Genomic DNA, 24,460 nt, shown 5'->3' on the forward strand with positions numbered 1-24,460 from the left:
ATACCCAAGGAACTAGCATGCTTGGTAGTCTTATGTTTATATTTTTGTAAATATGTGTATGGTATCCAAAACTGATATAAATAAATATATATCTATAAATAAACTTTATACATTTATTTACATTTATATTTTATTTATATATATTTTATATATAAGTATACATAAATACTGGACAAGGAAATGGCAACCCACTCCAGTGTTCTTGCCTGGAGAATCCCAGGGACGGGGGAGCCTGGTGGGCCGCCGTCTATGGGGTCGCACAGAGTCAGACATGACTGAAGCGACTTAGCAGCAGCAGCAGCAGCATACATAAATACATGTATATTTCAAAAAGGTATATGTGTATTCACATGGTTCAAAAATCAAAACAGCACAGAAATTTTCATAGAGGAAAGACTCTAAGCCAATCCCTAAGCCAAAGTCCTCCCCCAAGCAACCACTTAAAATATTTTTTGTAGCATTCCAGAATTCTCTTTCCCTCTTTTCCTTCCTTCTTTCTTTTTCTCTTTCTGCCCCCTCCCTCCGCCTGTTCCCTCCCTTCCTTCCTTCTTTCTTTTTCTCTTTCTGCCCCCTCCCTCCGCCTGTTCCCTCCCTTCCTTCCTTCTTTCTTTTTCTCTTTCTGCCCCCTCCCTCCGCCTGTTCCCTCCCTCCCTTCCTCCCTTCCTTTCTTTCTTCACTTTTTACTTTGGCTGTGCTGTAAGGTTTTGCAAGATCACCAGGGAATTCCCTCCAGAATTTGTAAAGATGGATATTCTCTCTCCACCTTTTTTACACAAAAGATGCATGTTGCCCTTCTGCACCTTCTTCTTTTTTAAAAAATTGAAGTATTGTTGATATACAATATTAAATATTATGGGTGTACAATATGGTGATTTACAATTTTTAAAGGTAATAACGCCATTTATTGGAGAAGAAAATGGCAACCCTCTCCGGTGTTCTTGCCTGGAGAATCCCATGGACAGAGGAGCCTGGTAGGCCATGGTCCATGGGGTCACAGAGTGTCAGACGCAACTGAAGCAACCAAGCACTCACGCAAGCAAGCACGCACGCCATTCATAGCTATTATAAAATATCGCTAACATTTCCTATGCTTTACAATACCTCCTCAAAGCTTATTTTATACATCATAACTTGCACCTCTTAGTCCCCTACCCCAAAATTGTTCCTTCTCCCTTCTCTCTCTCCATTGGTTAACACTAGTTTGCTCCCTATATCTGTGAGTCTATTTCTTTTTTGTTATATTCACTAGTTTGTTGTATTTTTTATTTTTTTAATTTTTTTTTTGGTCATGCCCTGAGGTATGTGGGATATGGGGCCTCAGTTCCCTGACCGGAGCCCTCTGCATTGGAAGGCAGAGTCTTAACCACTGACTGGTGGGGAAGTCCACGTGTGTCTCTCTCTATTAGATTTTTAAAGCACTTGTAAAATATTTATTCATTTATTTGGCTGCACTCAGAATCTTTAGGCATGTGACTACTCCAGTGGCAGCATGTGGGATCCAGCTCTCAGGGATCAAACCCATGCCTCACCCCAGCTCCTATACTGGGAACGCAGAGTCCCAGCCACTGGACCACCAGGGAAGTCCCTGTGGGTATCTTTTGAATTAATGTTTTTGTTTTCTCAGGTATACATCCAGGAGTGGAGTTTCTGGGTCATATGATAGTTCTATTTTTAGTTTTCTGAGACTCTTCCGTGCTGTTTTCCACAGTGGTTGCACCAACTTACATTCCCACCAGCAATGTACACAGGTTCACTTTTCTCCACATCCTTGCACATCCTTTGTTATTTGTGTCCTTTCTGATAATAGCCATTCTGATGTATATTTCAGGGGAGAGGCGATATCTCATTGTGGTTTTGATTTGTATTTACCTGATGATTAGTGATGTTGAGCATCATGTGCCTGTTGGCCATCTGCAAGTTTTCTTTGGAAAAATAACTATTGTGGTCTTGCCTATTTAAAAAAAATTTTTTTTTGTATTTTTGCTGTCCAGTTGTAGGAGCTGTTTATATATTTTAGATATTAAACCCTTATCAGTTATATCATTCACAAATATTTCCTCTCATTCAGTAGGTTGGGTTTTGTTTCTCTCTTTGTTTTGGCTGCACTGCATAGCTTGCAGGATCTTAGTTCCCTGACCAGGGGTCAAACCCACGCCCTCTGTAATGGAAGCATGGAGTACTAACCACTGGACCGCCAGGAAATTCCCTCAGTAGGTTGTCTTTTCATTTCGTTGGTTGTTTCCTTTGCTGTGCAAACACTTTTAAATTTAATTGGGTCTAATTTATGTTTGCTTTTATTTCTTTTGCTTTAGGAGATAGAGCGAAAAAAATATTGCTGTGATTTATGTCAAAGAGTGCTCAACCTACATTTTCTTCTAGGAGTTTTATGGTTTCCAGTCTACATTTAGGTATTTAATCCATTTTGAGTTTTCTTTTTGGATATGGTGTTAGAGAATGTTCTAGTTTCATTCCTTTCCATGTAGGTGTCCAGTTTTCCCAGCACCACTTATTGAAGAGACTGTCTCTTCTCCATTGTATACTCTTGACTCCTTTGTCGTAGTTTAATTGACCGTAAGTGTATACACCTTTCTTTTGTCACTTAACAATGTACTTGGAAAGTTTTCCATATTCATACGTCAAGAGTTCTCTCAATCTTTTTCAACAGGTTAAATCCCACTGGGTGTGTATACCATAATTTAACTGGCTCTGAACTGAAAGACAATTGAGCTGTTTCCTAGACAAAGCCTCTAGACTTCGCTGACTGAGCGGTTGACCAAGCAGTCTGCACAGGCTTATAAAAGAGAGGGGAGACACTGTCCTATCCCAGGTAGGCTGAGGGCAGAGGTAAGAGCAGGACAGGGAGGAAAAGTAGGGATGGGAAGTAGGAGGTGAGAGGCAAGATGGGGGCTCCCCTGGTGTCCTGGGAGGGCTTTTCCTCTGGTGCCTCCACCACCCACTGCTCTGGCTCAGTTTCTCCTCCACATTCTCCTTACTTCTTGGCCTTCCCCAAGGTCTAGTCCTGACTCTGCCCAGGGAACTTCCCAAGACCTCTCAGTGGGGGTTGCAGAGGGTTGTTGAGGTGTAAGGACCTGAGGTTTAGCTCTCACTAGGGCTTCCCTGGTAGCTCAATTGGTAAAGAATCTGCCTGCCATGCAGGAGACCCTGGTTTGATCCCTGGGTCAGGAAGATTTCCTGGAGAAGGATTAGGCAACCCACTCCAGTATTCTTGCCTGGAGAATCCCCATGGACGGAGGAGCCTGGGGGTCTACAGTCCATGGGGTTGCAAAGAATTGGACATGACTGAGCAACTAAGCACAGCACAGCACAGCTTTCCATATAGCCTTCTCGCTACTCTCAGCTCCCTTGGCACAAGCTCTGGAACCTTAAGCAAGAACTGAATGGTTCAATGGCCTTCATCTGGCCACTGGTCAGCTTCCCTGTTTACTCTGCTGGCAATCTCTTGGCTCCTAAACTTAGGTTGCTTCGGGCTAGTTGGGATGGGATGAGGAAGCAGAAGCAAAGGCTGGCTGACACCCCTCCTCTCACTCAACAACCCCATCAGCAGATTATGCCCCATGGTTCCTGTTATGCAGGACCCTCTGATTGTGGGTGAAATACTGTTTGGCAAAACCGGAAGGGGATGTCTAGAGAGGGGTGGTGGCTCCCTCCACGTCACAGAGCTAGTGTTGAAATGTCCTCAGGTGGGGGTGGATTCCTACCACTTGGTCCAGACCTCTACAGGCCCTTCATCGCTCAGCTCATTGGTGAAGTGGGGTAAGCCAGGTGAGGAGGCCAGATCTGGGTTTGGGAGGGAGACAAGAAATCTGACCAAGAGTCTTATGGTGGCTTCCTGGCAGGAGTGAGTGGTCATGGCTTGGCAGATGACACAGTTGCTGCTTCTGGCTTTGGTGGCTGCTGCATGGGGTGCCCAGGTCCCCAGAACTCCACGGGCCAGGACAGACCTACTTAATGTCTGCATGGATGCCAAGCACCACAAGGCAGAACCAGGCCCAGAGGACAGTCTACACGAGCAGGTGAGATTGGGTGGGGTCTGGGGTAGGGGAGAGGGAAGACCCCCAAAAAGGGAGAAGTTAGGGTGATGGGAAGATCAGCTTTGGGAGTGATGGAGGCAGGAGGGTGGCAGGGAGGTGATCCTGGTGGACCTCTCCTAGGAGGTCACTACAACACTGGGAGGACTATTTATCTAGCGCCCTCTATGGGTCAAGTGTTTTCCTCACACCTTGTCTGTGAATACCTACTTGGTAGGTGGTAGGAAGGAAATGGCAACCCACTCCAGTGTTCTTGCCCGGAGAATCCCAGCGACGGGGGAGCCTGGTGAGCTGCTGTCTATGGGGTCACACAGAGTCGGACACGACTGAAGCGACTTAGCAGCAGCAGCAGCAGGTGGTCTCTATTTATACAAATGAGGAAATAGGCCCAGAGAAGGCACAGGTAGACATGGGAACTCAGAATCCAGCCGGGAGAGGGACTGGTGGTAACTTTCCCAACCTGCACTATGTGCCAGCCCATGGAGCTCAAAGTCAAGGTAGGAGAGACAGGTCCCTCATGGTCACCATGTAACAAAGAACTACAAATAGGCCAGGTCCTCACCTCCATTAGGTCCTGATGAGAAAGTGGCAAATCAGATACGCTGGGAAGACTTCCAAGTAAAGAGGCCATTGGCTTGGCCTTGGAGGTTGAGTAAGAGTTTTCCAGGAAGACAAAGCAGGAAAAGGCAGCCTAGCAGAGGACGGTGTGTACACAGGTTGGAGGGTGACAGCATGCATGGTGCCAAGTCCAGTGTGGCCAGAGCCAAGAACACTGCGGCCCGCAGAGAAGGGGAGGTGAGGCTGGTCGCAAGGGAAGATCCCTAAAGCAGCTCAGGGACTCTGAGCTTGAAGTTGAACTCCAGGCTCATGAGAAATGCGGGTATCTTATCCCCTCTGGTCTCTCCCTCGGCTCCCTACAAGCCTTCACACTGCTGGGGGTGCTGCAGTGTCCCCAGGGAAAGGCTGGCATGGACTGTCTCCAGGGTCTTCAAGTGAAGAGAGGGAAGTTCAGCAGCCCATGACTTCTGAGCTATTTCCAACAGTTCATTTGCTAGTAAAATACCCATAACATAAAATTTGCCATTTACGCATTTCTAAGCATGCAATGCTGTGGCATTAGGTAGATTCACATGCAAACCTCACCACCATCACCACCATCCACCTCCAGAATGTTTTCATCTTCCAAAACTGAAAGTCCATATGCACCACCGCATTTTTAGGATTTTTTAAGTTTTAAAGGGGGCTTTAAAGAACCTTTAGTAGCACTTCCTCTTTGCCAAGAAATGGTGCGCAGATCTTTGAGGAAGACAGGTGACTGCAATTCAGAGGGACATAGGCTATGTGAGAGTGGCCGGTTTTCTAGAGCCTCTCCAAAACGGGCCAGGAAGTATTTTTCATTACATGTATTAATCCTTTCAGAGGAGGAAACCACTGACCCTGGCTGGCAGGTCAGGGATGCAGTGGATGGGGTCTTGCAAGTTGACCAGGATTTGGGCATCTGAGGAACCGTATGCACAAAAAGCTAGGGAAGCCTGGAAGCAGGCTCTGCGGCAGCAGCTCCGGGCATGGGCTTGGTTATTGGAGAGGGATCAGTTTGGCTCCGCCATCAAGGACTTCCCTTAGTTTCTCCTGAGTGTCCGGAGCCATCACAGCTGCCCCCTCACTTGAGCCTGCATGCTTGAGTTCATCTCAGACATTTCAAGCATCATGATCACTCAGCTCCTGACTCCCAGCCCACGGCAATTCCTAAAAACCACAATCACTTCTCCCATCTTGTGTATGTGTGCTAAGTCGCTTCAGTTGTGTCCAGCTCTGTGTGAACCACTGAACTGTAGCCCACCAGGCTCCTGTGTCCGTGGGACTCTCCAGGCAAGAATACTGGAGTGGGTTGCTGTGCCCTCCTCCAGGGGATCTTCCCAACTCAGGGATTGAACCTGTGTCTCTTATATCTCCTGCATTGTCAGGGGGGTTCTTTCCCACTAGCACCACTTGGGAAGCCCCTGCTACCTTCTTACCTGCCTTGAATTTACCTCTCCAGGATTGCCTCCCACATTTAGTCCCATGGCCCGTGGCCGGGCCATGTGTGGGTCACTGCCACTCTGCGCCTCTCTTCTTTCAAGACCTACCAGGAGTCCCCTCACCTGGGCTTCCAGACCCTGAAAGAGCCAGACCAGTCCCCTTTCCTCCACCCCCCACCACAACCTGAGTCCAGGATTCCCCTCTCCTGTCTGTCCTGAGTTAAAACCTTAACCTTACCATCCACAAAGGGTGCCGCTTCCTTAAACTCTGTAAAACTGGAGTAATGGTCTTTCGACTGGGACCATTATCTTCAGTAAGAGAAGATAAAGTGCAAGAATCTCAGGGACTTTGCATCTGCTCTTTTCTGTGCCCCCAGTGTTCTCTGTACCCCCCCTCCCTGCCCCTCACTAAAACCATAAGCTCAAGGAGGGCAGAGATTTGATCTATTTTGTTCATTACAGTATACTCATCAGCCAGCACAGTGCCTGCACTCAGTTAATACCAGCTCGGTGCAAAATGAATAATATAAATAACCCAGATAACGTGAAATAACTTTGTAAACAGTTTAGAGATGTACAAATAATAATGTCCCCCCAGATGATGATTCCCCAGATCTCCCACGTCCCCTGTGTTACTTTCTGTTAGAAGGTCAGTATTATTACTGCCTCTACCCCAAAATGAGGGCTCTCAAGTCCAGGCTCAGGGGCAGCCTCCCCAGCGAGTGATCCTCTGGATGATCTACCCGAGGCAGAGGAGCCAGAATATGGAGATGGCCACGGTGGCTCAAGGACTTAGCCCCACATCTTCCCCTCCACAGTGCAGCCCCTGGAGGAAGAATGCCTGCTGCTCTGTCAACACCAGCATAGAAGCCCATAAGGACATTTCCTACCTGTACAGATTCAACTGGGACCACTGTGGCAAGATGGAGCCTGCTTGCAAGCGCCACTTTATTCAGGACACCTGTCTCTACGAGTGCTCACCTAATCTGGGGCCCTGGATCCGGGAGGTATGGGCACCAGCCCCACAGACAGGAGCTTCAGCAGAGGGCAGAGTCCACTGGTCACTTGCAGGGAGGGTGTGGTTCATGAATTCTGGTCTGAGGGTGATAGAGGCATCGCCCCCACCTCCCCAACCCTGGACCCCATCAAGGCTATAGCAGCTGAGATCCCTGACAGACTGGCTCCCTCCCTCCCCTGACCCCTCCAGGTTAACCAGAGGTGGCGCAAAGAGCGGGTGCTGGGTGTGCCCCTGTGCAAAGAGGACTGTCAGAGCTGGTGGGAAGACTGCCGCACCTCCTACACCTGCAAGAGCAACTGGCACAAGGGCTGGAACTGGACCTCAGGTGAGGACTGGGGGGTGTGGGGAGTGGGAGGGGGAGGTGGGGGTGTGGAAGGGTTTATGGAGATTTGCGGTTGTGGGGTTGGTAGAGCAAGAGATGGTTCTGGACCTAGTGGCTACAGGTCTTCCATCCTCCCCACAGGGTACAACCAGTGCCCAGTGAAAGCTGCCTGCCACCGCTTTGACTTCTACTTCCCGACGCCTGCTGCTCTGTGCAATGAAATCTGGAGTCACTCCTACAAGGTCAGCAATTACAGCCGGGGCAGCGGCCGCTGCATTCAGATGTGGTTCGACCCCTTCCAGGGCAACCCCAATGAGGAGGTGGCGAGATTTTATGCTGAGAACCCTACTTCTGGGTCCACACCCCAGGGGATCTGACCCCTCCTGCTCAACTTGACCCAGATGCTGCCACTCTGGCTCCTTAACTAAGCTGTTCTCGCTGCCGACACCTGAACATCTTCCTTACCTGCACCCAACCTGGGTGATTATCTCAGTTCAACCCAGCTCCACTCTCTCAGACGAGGAGGACTCATAATACCTTGGTCATTGTTTCCTGATCCAAAACCCTATGGGGATCCTCTGAGAGTTTATTCTAATAAATATATCCATGTGTGTACTGTATTTTATAAATAATTTGGGGATGAGTGGGTTGGGAGGTGGTAGGCATGCCTTATTGCTCCATCCTTCCTGTTGAGAGGTCCCAAAAGGGACTGGGCTAGCATGAAGTTCATCAGCAAGCAGAGGGTGGAAGTTCATCCTTAGCCTGGGGCTCTTCTGCACTGGCCTTCCCCCTCCTATACCACAAGAGAACAAGAGAATTGGTGGAGGGAAGCTGGGGAGAGACTGGCAGATGAGTTATTGGCTCCTGAAGTTTCTTTCCCTTTCCTTCCCTTACTAGATGTGGGCTGGGAAGGAGATATTGGTGGGCAGACCCTCATGAGGAAAGCTTGCATTGTCTCAGTTTCGTTTTTGTTTTGTTTTGTTTTTTCGTTTTTGTTTTTAATGACAATTCTACAGTGAATAACAATATACATAGTAGAATGCTATACTGTTGGATTCCAGAAGAGGGATTGCTGGGTCAAGGAGCATTTGGATTTATAATTTTGATAGTTATAATTCTACAGGGGTTGTATCAATGGGGCCCCCACCAGCAATGTACGAGTGCCTTATTTCCCCATCATGTGGTCAACCCAGTAGAGCATCACACTTTGAATGTTCTACTAAGCTGATTTTCTTCTAAACTGATAGGTGGGATAAAGGGCGTCTCAGTAGAGTTTTTCACTGGCCATGTTTCTTACCACGAGAACAAGGTTTCTGAACAACCTTCTGAAACAAGGTTTCTTTCCATATTGATCTACAGAGACTAGTTCATTCTGTTTCATTGCTGGGCAATATTCCATTCTATGTATTGATCACACTTAATTCATTCACTTACTGATGGACATTTGAGGGAGGGAGGTTCATTCTTTTATGGCCTTGACATCTTTGAAAGTTATTTTGTAGAATAACTCTCAGTTTGGCTTTATCTGACTGAGGTTCTGCACTTTGGACATGAATATCCTGAAAGCAATTCTGTGTGCTCTTGAGGCATCATGGTGGTGGGGGGCATAGGTGTCAGGTTGGCCCATTCCTGAGGACGTTAACTGGTTGGGATTGGGTCTGCCGGGTTTCTCCATTACTTTCCCCCTTTTTGTAATTAATAAGTATGTTGTAGGTAGATATTTTGAGGATGGCAAATATCCTATTCATCATCAAACTTTCACCCTGGAATTTTATCTGATGGACGCTTTTTAAAAAATGAAAACAAATACCGAAAAAATGTTTTATTTTTGTGACACCCCCCTCTCCAACCCTTTAAATGCTTTCCCATGGTATCTGCTGGAAAAACCAAACTCCTTCAGTGGCCCAGAAGTCCCCTCCTCTCTGGGTTCCTAGAATGTTCTTGTATATTCTGCAGGCTGACTCACTGTGTTCAGTTGAGCTTCCTAGAATGTTTTGATACTCTGCAGGCTGACTTCTTGTAGCCACTTAGAGTTCATCCTATGATTAATTCCTCAAAAAGAGTCAGACACGACTTAGCACAACAAACGACTTCTGACAACCCAACCAAAAGAACTTCTCACCTGGGTACTTTCTCATCACATCACGGGTCCTCTTGTATAGATATCAATTCGCTGTGCTTATTGTCTGACTTTCCCTACAAAACATATACACATTAAGGCAAAGGCTGTGTCTATGTCATTTTGTGTCAGATCCCCTGGCCCTGGGTCAGTGCCTCGCACAGAGGAGGTGCTTAGGAAGCAAAGGAATCCATGCACTCAGTCTGTCGGTCAACAGATGCCTTCTGGCTGTGTCAGCCGACACGTAGGCAACTAAGTGCCTTGTACTCTCTGGTGGGGGCAGACAGACAGACCTGATAACTGACAACTCTTAGCACACTGAGCTGAGGGTTTGCTCCAGGGGAGCACAGAGTGTGGCGCAGTTCTGTGGAAGCCCAGAAAGGTGAGGGAAGGTTTCCAGAGACAGCGTAGTGTTGACCAAGCAGATTAGGCAGGAGGAATGACATTTCCTGGAGAAGGTTCAAGAAGTACAAAGGCTTGGAGGTGATAGAAGCACAAGGAGAATTTCTAGGTGGCTAAGATAGAAGTTAAGAGGACAAGGGCAGGAAATGAGGCCAGAGAAGAAACACTGGATCTGCAGTCCTCAGACTCTGATGCCTTCACAGAGCTCTCCTTTCTTTGTGAAAGAAACCAGGCTTGGAATCAGACTCAGTTCTGAATCCTAGCCCCTCTTTGCTGCCTGGGAACTATATTTTTCTCAACTATGAGGATGGGTGGTAAGCAATTGCATATGATGCTGGCTCACATCAGGAAAAGCTCCAGCTTCTCCCATCCCCCCTCCCTGCAGCCCAGAGCCCCTACCCACGCAGGGCCAAAGACCTTCCTGTTATTTTTGTCTGGTCACAGAGTAGCCTTCAGTTTGGGGTCCACAAGGATGCTGACGGCTAACTTGGCTGATATTAAGCTTGTAATCCAGGTGGATACTCTCAGGATCGGCTTCACAGTGGCTGTTTGACTGTGTCCCTGCCTGTTGGCCAGGTGGTCTGAGCACTGGGGTCTCAGATTCAGAGCTCGGCATGAGATTCAGCAAGGGCAGGGACTCCTCATGGGTTAGAACTCATGGGTCCAACTTACCTCCCACTTGCCAGTCTCTTCTTCTGAACCCCTGAGTTCTCAGGGGTCAAACATCACTCCTGAGTGGATGGACTATCAGTTCAGTTCAGTTCAGTCCAATCACTCAGTTGTGTCGAACTCTTTGCGACCCCATGAATTGCAGCACGCCAGGCCTCCCTGTCCATCACCAACTCCCGGAGTTCACCCAAACTCATGTCCATCAAGTCGGTGATGCCATCCAGCCATCTCATCCTCTGTTGTCCCTGTCTCCTCCTGCCCCCAATCCTTCCCAGCATCAGAGTCTTTTCCAATGAGTCAGCTCTTCGCATGAGGTGGCCAAAGTATTGGAGTTTCAGCTTCAACAGCAGTCCTTCCAATGAACACCCAAGACTGCTCTCCTTTAGGATGGACTGGTTGGATCTTCTTTGCAGTCCGAGGGACTCTCAAGAGTCTTCTCCAACACCAGAGTTCAAAAGCATCTATAAAGTCCAATTTATAATCAACTTCTGGTGCAGGGGCAGAGAATGGGGGACAGGGAAAGTCCATCCTGATGAACACATACGTGAGTGTGTGTGCTCAGTCCTATCCATTTCTTTTGCAAACCCCTGGCCTATAGTCTGCCAGGCTCTTCTATCCATGGGAATTCCCAGACAAGAATACTGGGGTGGGTTGCCATTTCCTACTCCAGGGGATCTTCCCAACCCAGGGAGAGAACTGGTGTCTCCTGTGTGTCCTACATTGGCGGGCAGATTCTATACCACTGCGCCACCTGGGAAGCCCTTAGATGAGTGTATAGGAGAATGCTTTGGGGCATTCCTGGACACATGGCCATGCTTCTCCAATCAGGAGAAGGCTGAGTTGGGCTTGTAAAGCCAGGAGGGATGTCTGGGGGTCCTAGCTGCCTTCTACCTGCTCAGGTGTTCAGAGGGCTTAGTCCTCCCAGCTTGTCTGTCACAAGATTCAGGAATGGCTCACTCTGCGGGAGAGGGAAAGCAGGGCACAAGATGGGGGTCTCCTGGGAGTCCATTTCTTCCCTCCTCCCCGCATTGGAGTCAATTTCTTTGCAGGCCTATAGGGCTTTCCTTCTTGGCTGATTCTCCTCCAGTAATCCAGCTGCCTCTTCTGGCTCCCAGCTCCCCACTTCCTTGCTCCATGGGCCCAGACCGGTGCCCTTTACAAGTTTTTTTTTTTTTTTTTTAACTGAGACCTTTTTTAAAATTTTTGTTAATTTTTTGGCTACAGTAGGTCTTTGTTGCTGTGCTCAGGCTTTCTCTAGTTGCAGCGAGCAGGGCCTATTCTGTGGTTGTGGTGTCCAGGCTTCTCATTGTGATAGCTTCTCTTGTGGAGCGAGGGCTCTAGGGTGCTTTGGCTTAGTAGTTGCAAGACTCAAGCTCAGTAGCTGTGGTGCAAGGGCTTAGTTGCTCTAAGGCATGTGAAATCTTCCTGGACCAAGGGTCGAACCCATGTCCCCTGTATTGGCAGGCGGATTCTTAACCACTGGACCACCAGCAAAGTCCTCCAACAGTACTGAGGCCCTATATTCTTTAAACTTCTGCTGCTGTGTGTAGGCTGATGGCTTCCACATCCAACATGGACCCTTCCCTGGGTTTTCTCTTTTACCACAACCTCACACCACGTTGCACATAGCACCTCAACACAAGAGAGCTCAATGTTCTCTCCTGAACTTATTTCTTCCTCCTCTTTTCTTTTTCTCCAGCAGTGGTAGCAACCTGGCCTCAGAGGGTGTAAAAAGGAAGGCTCTGTTCCTGGCTGGGGTAGGAGTAGGGGGTGAGGAATCTACATTAGAGCAGACTGTTGGCTGCTGGAGAAAGTAGACTTGTGTGAATGGATGGAGGAAGGGAGGGGAGCTAGGGCCTTGGGACAACTGAGGCTCTAGTAAACTGAACATCTGTGATTTTACAGCTGGAAGTGGGTGATGCCTGAGGCTGATGAGATTGAAGAGTCAGTGGCTCTATAAGCTGGGGATATGGGAACTCTGCACTCTGTATGCTGAGTGCTGAAGAATTGATGCTTTCAAATTATTGTGATGCTGGAGAAGACTCTTGAGAGTCCCTTGGGCAGCAAGGAGGTCAAACCAGTCAATTAGAAAGGAAATCAACCCTGAACATTCACTAGAAGGACTGACGCTGAAGCTCCAATCCTTTGGCCACCTAATGCGAAGAACTGACTCATTGGAAAAGACTCTGATGCTGGGAAAGATGGAGGGCAGGAAGAGAAGGGGATGACAGAGGATGAGATGTTTGGATAGTATTACCGACTCAATGGACATGAGTTTGAGCAAATTCAGGGAGACAGTAAAGGACAGGGAAGCCTGAGATGCTGCAGTCCATGGAGTCGCAAAGAGTCGGACATGACTGAGTGACTGAACAAGAACAACACTCTGTTCAAGTGCCCTGGAGCTTGGAAACCTGTGCTCCAGCCTTTGCCCTGCAATGAGCTCTGTCCTGATTCTCTGGGTCTCATTCTCTTTATCTGTAAAACAGGATGAGGGGGTTAGAAGTGGAGCAGATTATTTTAAAGGATCTCAGCAATTCAGGCTGCAAGGTTTTCTCAGAACTGAGTTTAGGGGAGAAAATGGAGTAAGTGGGGCTCGGTAATTGACCTTGGGCCTGCACTATTAATCCTCACACTCCTACCCACCACCCTCCCATGGAGGCCTGGCTGGAGCCCACATGCAATAATTAACTCCTGGGTGGCCTTCGCCCTATCCTAAGAGCCTCTCCTGGGCCACATTCCCACGGCCCGTCTCCTAGGCCACTAAGCCCTTCTGTCCCCTAGAGTGAGGCAAGGGGGACTGCAGAGCAGAACAGAAGCCTGAGCCAGACGAACAGCCAGCATTCCTCCCAGGTATGTTAGCTATACACCCTAGGGCACTCCCAGAAAGCACTAAAGGATCTGAACTGGAAGGATCCACTCTGGCAGGATCCCTAAAAGCAGAGAATCCAGAAGCAGAATCGGGGCCTGCCCAAGGTTAAACTATACGTTGGTAGAACCCAGGACTTTGCCTTTCAGCACTGCACTGAGTGCTCAGAGCTTTAAGTCTGGGACCATGTGGGGAGGGGTGGTGGTGTCAGGGTCATGATTGGTGTGGGGGTGGGAGGGGAGAAGGGAGGGGCAAGCTGGACCAAGATCTGAGCTGAGACCAGGAAGATGGGGAGGGGTTTACAGGCTGATTTATGTGGCATGGAGGGGAAGAAAGCACTGGCTCTAGAAAGAGGCCATAGCAAAAAAAAGAATCACCAACTGACTGAGTGGAGAAAGGGCTTTCTCAGCCCTCCCAGTACTCCCCCAGGAGTCTGCTAGTCACCCCATGGGAGCCTCCGCACAGCGAAGGTACAGGGGGCAAAAGCTGAAGGAGCCCTGGATTTGAGGGTCCAGAGTTGGACGTGGGTGGTCCCTACTGTGTGCTGCGGTTCATGGGGTCGCGAAGAGTCGGACACGACTGAGTGACTAAACTAAACTGAACTGAACTGTGTGACTTGGGGCACGTTCCTCATTCCCAAGTGATTTCTCAGTCCCGGCCCAGGTGACTAGTGATTGTTAGGGCTTCCCCCCTACATTTAATCCTCAGGTAAGGAAACTAAGCCTCAAGATAATGTGAGTTATTTTCCCCCAAGGTCAAGGGTGGGTGGAGGGAGTGTGAGAGTTGGGATCCGAAACCCTGTGCTCTAAACTGTTAGACTCTGTGCTCCCAAAGGAACCTAATTGTGAACCATGTGGCATTTCCAAGAGTTAAGATGTCTCCTGTGCTCTTGGAGATCAGGGAGTGACAGGGTCCATGGAGAGATAATTGGATCCTGGAATGAATGAATTAGTAAATGAATGAACACCTAAACAGTGAACAATAAACATGTGTAGCAGGATATTGAATTGTGGAAGGGTGAAAAGTGAGGACACAAGGAGGATGAGGGGAGCTTTGTGGGAATTTAATTCCAGGTTTCCCAGAGCCCTTAGGGCAGAGTCAGCCTGGAGGCCACTCAGCTCAGCCCACATCCAGGAGACCCAGGCACGATGCTGGAGTTCTTCAGGAGATGGGGGGCAATGGGAGGGCAGGGCAACTTTGTGAGCAGGGAGGATGCATAAGCTTTAGGAGCCATGGGAAATGAATTCTGGGCGTTTTAGGAGAACCAGGCACCTGGTGAGCAGTGGGATGAGGGAGCAGGCACCTCCCAAATCTCAGTGTGAGAGGTCAGGAGATTGAGATGCTATCAAGAGGCCAGCTCTGGGGCAGGGTTCAGGAGCCGCCCTGGACCCTGGAGGTGAACTGTTGCTCATGTCCACCTCCAAGCCTTTGTTCTCTGACATTGTCCCGGGTCACAGGGTCTCTGAGAGTAGCTAAATAATGAAACTGGAAAGAGCTGGAAGTAGGGCTTTAAAAAAAAAAAAAAAACATAGATCTGCATTTGGAGCTCCAAAATTAAGATACTGTTGTAAACTTTTACACAGTCATTTGTTGTCAAAATCTCATCTGAGAATGAACGCGAGGTTATTATTTTAATTATCCCACTAGTGTAGCTATTTCCCCATACAACATGTGCTTGATCACTGAGTGCATACAACTGTATTATCTTATTTTGCCTTACCTTTGATAAAACTGCCAGCGAAAGAATGTCGTTCTGCCATCTACAGGGAGTAAGTCATTAGCGACTTCAGTCACTGACCTTTTGTTGTTCAGTCAAGTCATGTCTTACTCTTTGTGATCCCATGGACTGTAGCATGCCTGGCTTCCTTGTCCTTCACTATCTCCCAGAGTTCGCTCAAATTCATGGCCATTGAGTTGGTGATGTCATCCAACCACCTCATCCTCTGTTGCCCTCTTCTGATCCTGCCCTCAATCTTTCCCAGAATCAGGGTCTTTTCCAATGAGTCAGCTCTTCGCATCAGGTGGCCAAAGGATTGGAGCTTCAGCTTCAGCATCAGTTCTTGTTGTTGTTGTTCAGTCACCCAGTCATGTCCGACTCTTTGCGACCCCACGGACTGCAGTGCACCAGGCCTCCCTGTCCCTCACCATCTCCTGAAGTTTGCCCAAATTCATGTCCATTGCATTGGTGATGGCATCTGATCCTCTGATGCCCTCTTCTCCTGCCCTCAATCTTTCCCAACATCAGGGACTTTTCCAGTCAGTCGGCTCTTCACATCAGATGACCAAAATACTGGAGCTTCAGCTTCAGCAGTCCTTCCAACAAGTATTCAGGGTTGATTTCTATTAAGATTGACTGGTTTGATCTCCTTGCTGTCCAAGGGACTCTCAGGAGTCTTCTCCAGCAGTTTGAAGGCATCAATTCTTCCGTTCTCCACCTTCTTTACAGTACAGCTTTCATAACGACATGTGACCTCTGGGAAGATCATAGCCTTGACTATATGACCTTTGTCGAAGAGTAATATTTCTGCTTTTCAACACACTGTCTAGGTTTGTCATAGCCTTCCTGCCAAGAAGCAAATGTCTTCGGATTTCGTGGCTGCAGTCACCATCTGCAGTGATTTTAGAGCCCACGAAGAGGAACTCTGTCACTACTTCCACCTTTTCCCCTTCTGTTTTCTATGAAGTAATGGGGCCAGATGCCATGATCTTAGTTTTTTTTAAGTTAATACTGGACACCTTCAGACCTGGAGGACTCATCTTTCGGTGGCATATATTTTTGTCCTTTTATACAGTTCATAAGGTTCTCACAGCAAGTATCCCGAGGTGGTTTCCCATTCCCTCCTCCAGTGGATCACATTTTGTCAGAACCCTCCTCTATGGCCCGTCCATCTTGGGTGGCCATACATGACACGGCTCATAGCTTTATCAGGTTACACAAGCCGCTTTGCCACAACAAGGCAGTGATCCACAAAAGGGTAGCTTCAGTCCTACTGGTGAATATTAGGGTTGATTTCCTTTAGGATTGACTGGTTTGATCTCCTTGCTGTATAAGGAACTCCTTATCTTCGACAAAAGAGGCAAGAATATACAATGGAAAAAAGACAACTTCTTCAATAAATGGTGCTGGGAAAACTGAAGAACTACCTGTAAAAGAGGGGCTTCCCAGGGGACGCTGATGGTAAAGAACTAACCTGCCAATGCAGGTGATGCAAGAGATGTGGGTTCAATCCCTGGATTGGGAAGATTCCCAGAGTAGGAAATAGCACCCTACTCCAGTATTTTTGCCTGTAAAATACCATGGGCAGAGGAGGCTACAGTTGCACAGTCAGACATGATGGAGTGACTGAGCACAACAAGCAAAACATGTAAAAGGATGAAATTAGAACACTTCCCAACACTGCATGCGTGCTGGGTCCCTGCAGTCTTGTCCAACTCTTTGCAACCCTATGGACTGTAGCCCACCAGGGAATCCCACTCTGTCCATGGGATTCTCCAGGCAAGAATACTGGAGTGGGTTGTCATGCCTTTCTTCAAGGGATCTTTCTGAACCAGGGATCAAACCCATGTCTCTTACATCTTCTGTATTGGCAGGTGAGTTCTTTACCACTACCCACCTGGGAAGCCCTCCTAACACCATACACAAAAATAAACTCAAAATGGATTAAAGACTTACATTTAAGGCTGGAAACTATAAAGCTCTTAGAGGAAAACAGGCTTAGCACTCTTTGACATAAATGACAGAGAGATCTTCTCTAACCTATCTCCTAGAGTAATGGAATAAAAGCAAATATAAATGAATGAGACATAATTAAAATTAAAAGCTTTTGCATAGCAAAGGAAACAATAAACAAGATTAAAGTACAACCCTCAGAATGGGATAAAATTACAAACAACTGATGAAGGATTAATCTCCAAAATACATAAGGAGCTCATACAGCTCAATACCAAAAAAACAAACAGCCCAATCAAAAAATGCGCAGAAGACTAAAACAGACATTTCTCCAAAGAAGACATACAGAGGGTCAACAGACACATGAAAAGATGCTCAACATTGCTCAATATCAGAGAAAGGCAAATCAAAACTACAAAGAGCTATCACCTCACACCCATCAGAATGGCCATCATTAAAAAAAAAAAAGAAACTACAAACAATAAATGCTGGAGAGGATGTGGAGAAAAGGAAACTTTTTTGTGCTGTTGGTGGGAATATAAATTGATTCTAATTTCAGCCACTATAGAGAACAATATGGAGATTCTTTAACAAAATAGGAATAAAACTGCCATGTGATAGTTCCACTACTAGGCGTAAACCCTGAGAAAACCACAATTCAAAAAAAACACTTGTACCCCAATGTTTACTGCAGCACTATTTACAATAGCTAGGACATTGAAGCATGGGCTTCCCTTGTGACTCAGCTGGTAAAGAATCTGCCTGCAATGCGGGAGACCTGGGTTCGATCCCTGGGTTGGGAAGATCCCCTGGAGAAGGGAAAGACTACCCACTCCAGTATTCTGGCCTAGAGAATTCCATGGACTGTATAGTCTATGGGGTTGCAAAGAGTCAGACAAGATTGAGCGACTTTCACACACATAGGACTTGGAAGCAACCTAGACATCTATAGACAGATGGATGGATAAAGAAGTTGTGGTACATATATACAATGGAATATTACTCAGCCACAAAAAGGAACACATTTGAGTCAACTGTAGAGAGATGGATGAACTTAGAGTCTATTAGGCAGAACAAAATCAGAAAGAGAAAAACAAATATTGTATATTAACACATATATATGGAGTCTAGAAAAATGGTACTGATGAACATATTTACAGAGACGACCTGGAGATGCAGATGTAGAAGATGGACTGGTGGGCACAGTGGGAGAAGGACAGGGTAGGATAAATTGATACACTAGCACTGACCTACGTACACTATCCTGTGTAAAACAGGTAACCAGCAGGAAGCTGCTGTGTAACACAGGGAGCCAGCCTGGCACTCTGTGATAGCTGTCAACTACCATAGATGCACAGCTTGAAGGGAGGGGATGTATGCATACCTATGGCTGATTCATGTTGCGGTTGGACAGAAAACAACAACATTCTGTAAAGCAATTATCCTTCAATTAAAAAATAAATTAAAAAAAAGATGCACAACTTGAGAATTGCAAGTTAAACTTTATTTGGGGCAAAATGAGGTCTGCAGCCCAGGAGGCAGCACCTCAGATAGCTCCGAGAGACTACTCCAAAGAGGCAGTCGGGGAAGGTCAATATATGTTTTGGTGAAGGAGGAGTTTAATGCAATCAATTGCTTACTTTACAAGAAGTTTTCTGCTAGTCGTGAGGATCTGATGTCACCATGAAGGGATTTATTGCTTCTCTAGATATGAGGAGATGCAAGGATTGGAATCATAAAATCAACTCCTAAAGATATCTAACTATCTAAAGACCTGTCCCACCGGATTCCCTGGGGCACATTCCACCTTGAACTTCCTCAGGGGGTGTTGAAGGTCAACAGCTGCAGCAGCACAGGGCTCAATTTCCACAGAGGCAGGTGGCAAATGCCCTTGTGCAGGCGCTGCCTGCCACTGCTCTTGGCTCTTGCCAAGGCTCAGTGACCATTTGTAGTTGAAACAACCTAGAGGAGTGGAATGGCGGGGGGTGCTCAAGAAAGAGGGTATGACTGATTCATGTTGATTTACAGCAGAGACCTCCACGGCACTGTGAAGCAATTGTTTTTATTGTTAGTCACTAAGTCGTCTGACTCTTTGCGACCCCATGGGCTGCAGCTTGCCAGGATTCCCGGTCCTTCACCATCTCCTGGAATTTGCTCAGACTCATGTCCCTTGGATCAATGATGCTATCTGACCATCTCATCCTCTGCCGCCCCTTTCTCCTTTTGTTTTCAATCTTTCCCAGGATCAGGTCTTTTCTAATGAGTCGGCTCATTGTAAAGCAATTAACTTCCAATTCCCTGGTGGCTCATGATAAAGCGTCTGCCTACAATGCCTACAATCCCTGGGTTGGGAAGATCCTCTGGAGAAGGAAATGGCACCCCACTCCAGTACTCTTGCCTGGAAAATCCCTTGGACGGAGGAGCCTGGTAGGCTACAGTCCATGGGGTGGCAAAGAGTTGGACTGAGCGACTTCACTTTCACTTTCTCTTCCAATTAAAAAAAAAGGTACCTTTTTTTTTTTTTACCTTGTGACTAGAAGCAACTTTCTACCGAGATGTGTGGTTCACTCAACTCAATAGCTCTTACACTGTGTGTGTTTTCAGCCAACAAATCTTAAAAGTTTAAACTCTGAAATATTTGCCTTCACGGATTTCAAAGGAGAGATTGTGGACCTCTGGCAATCTTCTGGCTATTTCTGAATTTTGCCCAAACTCCACCTGTCAGTTGCACCACTTGATCCTCAAGACCTTGTAGAAAAGCCAAGAAGGTATTGTCTCAAAAGCCTGTGTCTGATCCCAATCTTCCTGAGACTAGGAAGATTAGAGTTACTAGGGCTCAATCCCGCCCTAGACTCCACCCACCCTCCTAATTTATTATTAACAGCCTGAGGACCCACTTTGACTTTCCTTGCTGCCTTCAAGGAAATTGGTTCTTCAGAGACAGGCATGGCCTGGAAGATCACACCACTGCTGTGCCTTTTAGTGTGTGTGGCTGCTGTGGGGGCAGCCCGGCCCGGGACTCAGCTTCTCAACGTCTGCATGAATGCCAGGTACCATAAGGAAAAACCAGGTCCCGAGGACAAGTTACATGGACAGGTAGGCCGAGGGGTCATCTGGGATGGGGAAGAGCTGCCTCAGGGAACGTCTACCCCCGTCCTTGGTGGAGGCAGGGAAGTTCCCTGAACAGCTCTTTCTTCAGTTTGCATCGACTCTTTTACATGTACTGCGTGCCCAGTGTGGTCAGAACAATGCCTAGAGCTCAGCTTCTCGGTTGTTGAGTTTCCGTGTTACTCAAATCAGGAAGCAGGCCTGGAGAGACCTTTTGAGGGGAAGGAGGGGGTTGATTTTCTTTTTTAAATTTTTTTTTAAAAGTTTATATTTGGCTGTGTGGGGTCTTCATTGCGGTCCACAGCACAGGCTCTTTGCAGGCTTGGTTGCTCTGTGGCATATGGAGATCTTTGTTCCCCTATCAGTGATCAAACCCATATCCCCTGCATTGCCAGACAGATTCTTAACCACTGGACAAGCAGGGAAGTCCCCTTAATATTCTGCTTTTATACTAAATTCTAGGCCATGGGTTTTCATTCATTCATAAGATCATTGTGTATTTCTGTAATTAGAACTCTACTGGGGTTGTGGTTCATTTAACTTGCTACCTGGAGCCTTCCCAAAGAGGCTTAATCTGGTCATTCCAGAAAACTGAAATGTCCTGTTCCTCTCCTGTTTTGCCCAAAGCAATTATCCAGTGCTGTTTTCACTTTGTTCCCAGTTCCTAGAAAAATGCCTGGGTTAGAAATAGGAGCTCAATAAAAATTTGAATGAATGAATATTGTGATGACTGTTACCCCTGGGATCCCACAGTCTTGGAAAACCCTGTCCCCCAAAAAGGGTTCCTCCACCTGATGTTTCTCTGAAGACTGTTGGGGAATCAAGGACTGAAGGGGAAAGGCGGGAATATTCTGGTTGTGCTGGGTGTGAAGGATCACCCTTGAGTCCCTCTCCCCGCCGCCCCCCCCAACAGTGCAGCCCTTGGAAAAAGAATGCCTGCTGCTTTGTCAACACCAGCATAGAAGCGCATAAGGATATTTCCAGCCTGTACAGATTCGACTGGGACCACTGCGGCAAGATGGAGCCTGCATGCAAGCGCCACTTTATTCAGGACACCTGTCTCTACGAGTGCTCACCTAATCTGGGGCCCTGGATCCGGGAGGTATGGGCACCAGCCCCGCAGACAGGAGCTTCAGCAGAGGACAGCCCCCTAGCTGACCCACCCCCAGCCACTTGCAGGGACACTCCAGGAATTCTGGTCTGAGGAGGGTCGTGGGAGTACCTCTTTTGCCCCTTTCCTGTTTGCCCATTTCTGTTCCCCTCTAGCCATCAGTTCAGTTCAGTCACTCAGTCGTGTCTGACTCTTTGTGACCCCATAGACTGAAGCACACCAGGCTTCCCTGTCCATCACCAACTCCTGAAGCTTACTCAAACTCATGTTCATTGAGTCGGTGATGCCATCCAACCATCTCATCCTCTGTCTTCTCCTTCTCCTGCTTTCAGTCATTCCCAGCATCAGGGTCTTTTCAAATGAGTCAGTTCTTCACATCAGGTGGCCAAAGTATTGGAGTTTTAACTTCAGCATCAGTCCTTCCAATGAATACCCAGGACTGATCTCCTTTAGGATGGACTGGTTGGATCTCTTTGCAGTCCAAGGGACTCTCAAGAGTCTTCTCCAACACCACAGTTCAAAAGCATCAATTCTTCAGCTTTATAGTCCAACTCTCACAACCATACATGACTACTGGAAAAACCATAGCTTTGACTAGACAAACCTTTGTTGGCAAAGTAATGTCTCTGCTTTTTTATATGCTGTCTAGGTTAGTCATAACTTTCCTTCCAAGGAGCAAGCATCTTTTAATTTCATGGCTGCAGTCACCATCTGCAGTGATTTTGGAGCCCCAAAAAAATAATCTGCCACTGTATCCCCATCTATTTGCCATGAGGTGATGGGATCCTATGCCATGATCTTAGTTTTCTGAAGTTTTAAGCCTACTTTTTCACTCTACTCTTTCACTTTCATCAAGAGTCTATTTAGTTCTTTTCTTTCTGCCATAAGGGTGGTGTCATCTGCATATCTGAGGTTATTGATATTTCTCCCAGCAATCTTGATTCCAGCTTGTGCTTCACCCAGCCCAGCATCTCATGATGTACTCAGCATACAAGTTAAATAACCAGGGTGACAATATACAGCCTTGACGTATTCCTTTCCCAATTTGGAACCAGTCTGTTTTCCATCTCCACTTCTAACTGTTGCTTCTTGACCTACATACAGATTTCTCAGGAGGCAGGTGAAGTGGTCTGGTATTCCCATCTCTTGAAGAATTTTCCACAGTTTGTTGTGATCCACACACAGGCTTTGGCATAGTCAATAAAGCCGAAGTAGATGTTTTTCTGGAAGTCTCTTGCTTTTTCGATGATCCAATGGATGTTGGCAATTTGATCTCTGGTTCCTCTAACCTTAAAACAACCTAATTATAGGGATGAAATCACCAGGCAATTTAACCTAACTCCTGACTTATGCTCTCCTGAATAGATACCATGCCTTGCCTAACCTGTTGATTCTTTTCCTAGATTAAAAAAGTAAGGATGAAGAATTACTTAAGTAGCTAAAAAATGATTAACTCCGTACCTCCAACAGCTCCCTTAGCAAACCTGCAGGCAAGTCACTGGGCAATATGGTATCTGAAGTCAGCCAGTCGGTGCACAAGGGAGAACGATGCATAATCTAACTTCCTGCCTTAATGGTTCCTTGAGGTTCTTTCCCCTTTTCTCCTTTAAAAGCGGGCATGGCTGAACATAATCTAGAGCTGGCCTCAGGACATGAATTAACTCCTCTCCAGATTGCTGGCTTTTCTTTTTTGAAATGCATATTTTTATATATAATTTTATTTATTTATTTATGGCTGTGCTGGGTCTTCATTACTGCGTGGCCTTTTCTCTGGTTGCAGTGTATGGACTTCTCATTACAGTGGCTTCTCTAGTTGTGGAGCACGGGCTCTAGGGCGCAAGGGCTTCAGTAGTTGTGGCGCTTGGGCTCCATTACAGTTCTCCAACTCTAGAGTACAGGCTCAATAGTTGTGGAGCATAGGATTAGTTGCTGCACAGCATGTGGGATCTTCCCCAACCAGGGGCTGTATGCATGTCCTCTGCATAGGCAGGTGGATCTTACCCACTGTACCACCAGGGAAGTCCCATTGATTACTGGCTTTTGAGCAGAGAGCAGCTAAAACTGAGTTTGGTTAACAGTGGAGTCACTGCTTCTCTCTCAGCCCTGGACTCCATCAGGGCTGTAGCAGCTGAGATCCCTGGCTGACTAGAGCCCTCCTTCCCTGGTTCCCGACCCAGGTGAATCAGAGCTGGCGCAAAGAACGGATCCTGAATGTGCCCCTCTGCAAAGAGGACTGTCAGAGCTGGTGGGAAGACTGCCGCACCTCCTACACCTGCAAGAGCAACTGGCACAGGGGCTGGGACTGGACCTCAGGTGAGGGCTGGGCAGGGGTTTGGAAGGGGTGGGGGTGGTGTGGAAGGGTTTATGGAGACTTGCAGTCTTGGGGCTGGTGGAGCAAGAGGTGATTCTGGACCCAGTGGCTACAGACTTCCATCCTCCCCACAGGGTACAACCAGTGCCCAGTGAAAGCTGCCTGCCACCGCTTCGACTTCTACTTCCCGACGCCTGCTGCTCTGTGCAATGAAATCTGGAGTCACTCCTACAAAGCCAGCAACTACAGCCGTGGCAGCGGCCGCTGCATTCAGATGTGGTTCGACCCCATCCTGGACAACCCCAACGAGGAGGTGGCGAGATTCTATGCTGAGAGCATGAATGGGGCTGGGCTCCATGAGGCCTGGCCTCTGTGTTGCGGCCTGCTCTTATTGTTGCTCTGGCTGCTCAGTTGAGCTCCTATTATTTTTTGACACCTGGAAATCCCTGCCCCGTTAAGCTCCACAGTCAGTTTGTTCCTTGGTGGAAACTGTTTGAATAAAAAGTCAATCACCCTACATGTGTCACATAAGTTATTTGAACGTGAATGGAAATGTGACTTTTGCTTTCCAGTACCACTGACTAAAACTAGTTAGACTTGGCCAGTTTTCAGTTCTGATACTTGCTATGATCTTGCCAAATAACTTTATTCTTCCAATCTAGGGGATATTCATAGCTCTCAATTTCATTTTTCACTGCAGCTTTAATCTAGAGCCAGGCAGAGGACTTTATCATTTGAATTGGACCCAAGTATTCTTGGGCTAACTGGAATATTTGTTCTGTCCTTTTCTCAGCTCT

At 47.3% G+C, this 24,460-nt stretch overlaps 2 protein-coding genes across 8 annotated transcripts; both read left to right on the forward strand.

Moving 5' to 3' along the window:
* Positions 1–2,665: 2,665 nt before the first annotated feature.
* Positions 2,666–8,027, forward strand: FOLR3 (folate receptor gamma). 3 transcript variants are annotated; one of them, XM_086340618.1, is made up of 5 exons: positions 2,666–2,827; positions 3,858–4,034; positions 6,886–7,074; positions 7,275–7,410; positions 7,549–8,027. In XM_086340618.1, the coding sequence occupies exons 2-5, from the start codon at positions 3,870–3,872 to the stop codon at positions 7,782–7,784; spliced, it is 726 nt and encodes a 241-aa protein (XP_086196744.1). In that variant the 5' UTR covers positions 2,666–2,827; positions 3,858–3,869; the 3' UTR covers positions 7,785–8,027. The 3 variants fall into 3 exon arrangements, with proteins under 3 accessions (XP_086196744.1, XP_086196743.1, XP_086196745.1); XM_086340617.1 differs by lacking the exon at positions 2,666–2,827 and adding an exon at positions 3,656–3,783; XM_086340619.1 differs by lacking the exon at positions 2,666–2,827 and adding an exon at positions 3,683–3,774.
* Positions 8,028–13,334: 5,307 nt separating this feature from the next.
* FOLR1 (folate receptor alpha) lies at positions 13,335–24,178 on the forward strand. 5 transcript variants are annotated; one of them, XM_086340609.1, is made up of 5 exons: positions 13,335–13,447; positions 20,056–20,229; positions 21,155–21,343; positions 23,530–23,665; positions 23,798–24,178. In XM_086340609.1, the coding sequence occupies exons 2-5, from the start codon at positions 20,080–20,082 to the stop codon at positions 24,076–24,078; spliced, it is 756 nt and encodes a 251-aa protein (XP_086196735.1). In that variant the 5' UTR covers positions 13,335–13,447; positions 20,056–20,079; the 3' UTR covers positions 24,079–24,178. The 5 variants fall into 5 exon arrangements, with proteins under 5 accessions (XP_086196735.1, XP_086196734.1, XP_086196737.1 ...); XM_086340608.1 differs by having other exon boundaries at positions 13,375–13,447; positions 20,018–20,229; XM_086340610.1 differs by lacking the exon at positions 13,335–13,447 and having other exon boundaries at positions 20,090–20,229; positions 21,226–21,343.
* Positions 24,179–24,460: the final 282 nt, after the last annotated feature.

This window comes from Bos grunniens, chromosome 15 (genome assembly GCF_055505025.1).
Source record: "Bos grunniens cultivar Pamir isolate PY7600 chromosome 15, Bosgru_T2T1.0, whole genome shotgun sequence".
NCBI lineage: Eukaryota > Metazoa > Chordata > Mammalia > Artiodactyla > Bovidae > Bos > Bos grunniens.

Excerpts from the sequence above, each read along its gene's own strand:
- FOLR3 (XM_086340618.1), top strand. The coding sequence starts at position 3,870 with ATGGCTTGGCAGATGACACAGTTGCTGCTTCTGGCTTTGGTGGCTGCT. Across the intron at positions 4,035-6,885 it reads AGGACAGTCTACACGAGCAG|TGCAGCCCCTGGAGGAAGAA; the intron begins GTGAGATTGGGT and ends TCCCCTCCACAG. Across the intron at positions 7,075-7,274 it reads TGGGGCCCTGGATCCGGGAG|GTTAACCAGAGGTGGCGCAA; the intron begins GTATGGGCACCA and ends TGACCCCTCCAG.
- FOLR1 (XM_086340609.1), top strand. The coding sequence starts at position 20,080 with ATGGCCTGGAAGATCACACCACTGCTGTGCCTTTTAGTGTGTGTGGCT. Across the intron at positions 20,230-21,154 it reads AGGACAAGTTACATGGACAG|TGCAGCCCTTGGAAAAAGAA; the intron begins GTAGGCCGAGGG and ends CCCCCCCAACAG. Across the intron at positions 21,344-23,529 it reads TGGGGCCCTGGATCCGGGAG|GTGAATCAGAGCTGGCGCAA; the intron begins GTATGGGCACCA and ends TTCCCGACCCAG.